A 2,149-nucleotide genomic window follows, 5' to 3' on the forward strand; every position below is an offset into this window, starting at 1 on the left:
ACCTTTGGCCTCCTCCTAGAAATTTTTTGTTGCCTTCTTCCTCAATCTCTTCCTCCACCTCCATCACTGGTCGTCTACTCGCTCCTCTTTCTTCTTCCTCGGGCTTCTCCACTTCCGCTCTCTTATTCTCCTTCTCCTCCATCTCTAACTTTGCTTGTCTTTTCCTCCTCCACTTACATTCTTTCCTTATTGATCCTCTTCCTCGACCTCCAATCCATACACGCCTCCTTCTACCTCCTGCTTCCACTTCGAACTCTACTCTGATTCGCCTTTCTTCCTTCTCCTACTCCTTTGTCATCGTCCTTCCTTCAACATCATGTCAAAGTTAACAAAAAATAATTAAGAGAAAAAAAATAAAAGTTAACAACTAACAATTAAAGTTAATAAAAAATCTATCATTAACAAAAAATATTTACAATTAACATAAACGAACTAAAATTAACAAACGACAGCTAATTCAACAAAAAATGTCTAAATTAAGAAAAAATAATAGAATTAGCAAAAAATAATTATTAATCTTGGTTGTTTCCAGCTAACTTTAGGTATTTTTTTAATTAACCATAGTTAATTTTTGTTAACTATAAATGCTTGTTTGTTAATTGTTACTTTCATCTAGTTTTTGCTAACTTTAATCTTTTTTCTCTCAACTTCTAGGCTTTTTTGTTAATCTCAGCATGACTTTAAAGGAAGAATGACGATAGAGAAGGAAGAAGATTGAAAAAGGTCGCAGGTGGTGGTGGAGGGAGGAGAGGAGAGAGGGGGCGCATAGAGCGGAGGTGGTGGAGGGAGAGAGGAATAGGGCAAAGATTTAGATGATGGAGTACGGAAAATATTTGGGTGGACGAGCTGGAGAAGAAGAAGATGAGAAGCAAAGATGCAGATGGAGGGGGAGAAGGATAGCAGGAGAAGAGAAATAATGGCTAATATGTATGAAGCTGCTAATCATGACGTATCCAAGTATCACAGACTTTTAGATGATTGCTGGAACTTTTACATACACCATATCTTCACACTAATTTAATAGTCTTTGTTCATACAAAAAGAATATGATGCACTTCATATAATGGACAAGATATATAGATCTCTATGCATTTTGAAGAAGAGCTTAGATACACAACCCACATATTTTCAGTTTCCACCCATCATTTTCTAGATTTGGTGTTAGATGTTTCTCAAGATGGGCCAGCCATTCTTCAATATGTCATCAATCTTAGAATCTATCTTCTTCTGGATCTCTGGTGGACAAAGCTCAGCAGCATAACCATTCAATTTTGCAGCCAAACTAGAAGTTACGAGCTCTAAGTCTGGCATGTTTCCTATCAGTTGCTGGAGAAAACGATTGCGTTTCAGCTCAAATTTCTGCAACAAAATGCAAAAATAGTTTTAACTAAGATAGCAGTCAATTCATGGAAACTTTGTGCAGGTATTTCATTATAAATACAGTGAGAACCAAGTAGCCAAGAAGAGGAAACATGATAGACTGGATATAGAATTATAATCAACCTTGAAGCATGGTTGAAGCCAAAGAATCAAGGAAATACGGTCGTTCTTGTTTACTTTATATTCCACTGGAAACCCGGAAGTGGTCAATGAATGGCCAAAACATTTACTTGTTTGTCTTCCCAAGAGTATCTTGTGTATACCTTCTTAAGATATGTTGTAGAAGTTCGCCATTATTCTAGTTCTTCCTGGTCATTGTCTGTCTAATTCAGACCCAAACCCTCTGTTATACTTAGATCTTTCTAAAACCAGTATCGAAACAAAAACGAATACCTTAACCTCGTCAGAGAATATCAGTAATTGGTTTGATTCTTACATTTCTCTTTGCACATAAAAACCATGGTGTATTCTAAACATTTCAGAAAATACTATTTTTGCATTTCATAACTCCTATGTCATCAGTTGATACTGCCAGATTTACTTTGTACCTACACTTTCATAAGAGAATAATTGAAAGACCTGGCTTCTATCAACAACAAGCATAAAGTGCAGAGGAGGGACCAAAAATTACTTCTCATGGTAAATAGTTTGTCTAATTGTTGTAATCTTGATGTTTTATATTAGTTCTAAGGAAACTTATTGCTGCTAGAACGTTGTTTCTACTACAGTTTAAATAAGAAAGATAACTGAAACATGTATCCATCACAAT

At 35.7% G+C, this 2,149-nt stretch overlaps 1 protein-coding gene across 1 annotated transcript in view; it reads right to left on the reverse strand.

The window, feature by feature from the left end:
• Positions 946-2,149, reverse strand: part of LOC109823452 (peptide methionine sulfoxide reductase A5) — a 3,708-nt gene continuing 2,504 nt past the window's right edge. The window contains exon 4 of the mRNA XM_020389741.1: positions 946-1,364. Within this exon, the coding sequence (XP_020245330.1) occupies positions 1,162-1,364 (203 nt within the window). The 3' untranslated portion in view covers positions 946-1,161. The remainder of the gene's footprint in view (positions 1,365-2,149) is intronic.

The sequence above is a fragment of the Asparagus officinalis genome, chromosome 1 (genome assembly GCF_001876935.1).
Source record: "Asparagus officinalis chromosome 1, Aspof.V1, whole genome shotgun sequence".
Taxonomy (NCBI): Eukaryota; Viridiplantae; Streptophyta; class Magnoliopsida; order Asparagales; family Asparagaceae; genus Asparagus; species Asparagus officinalis.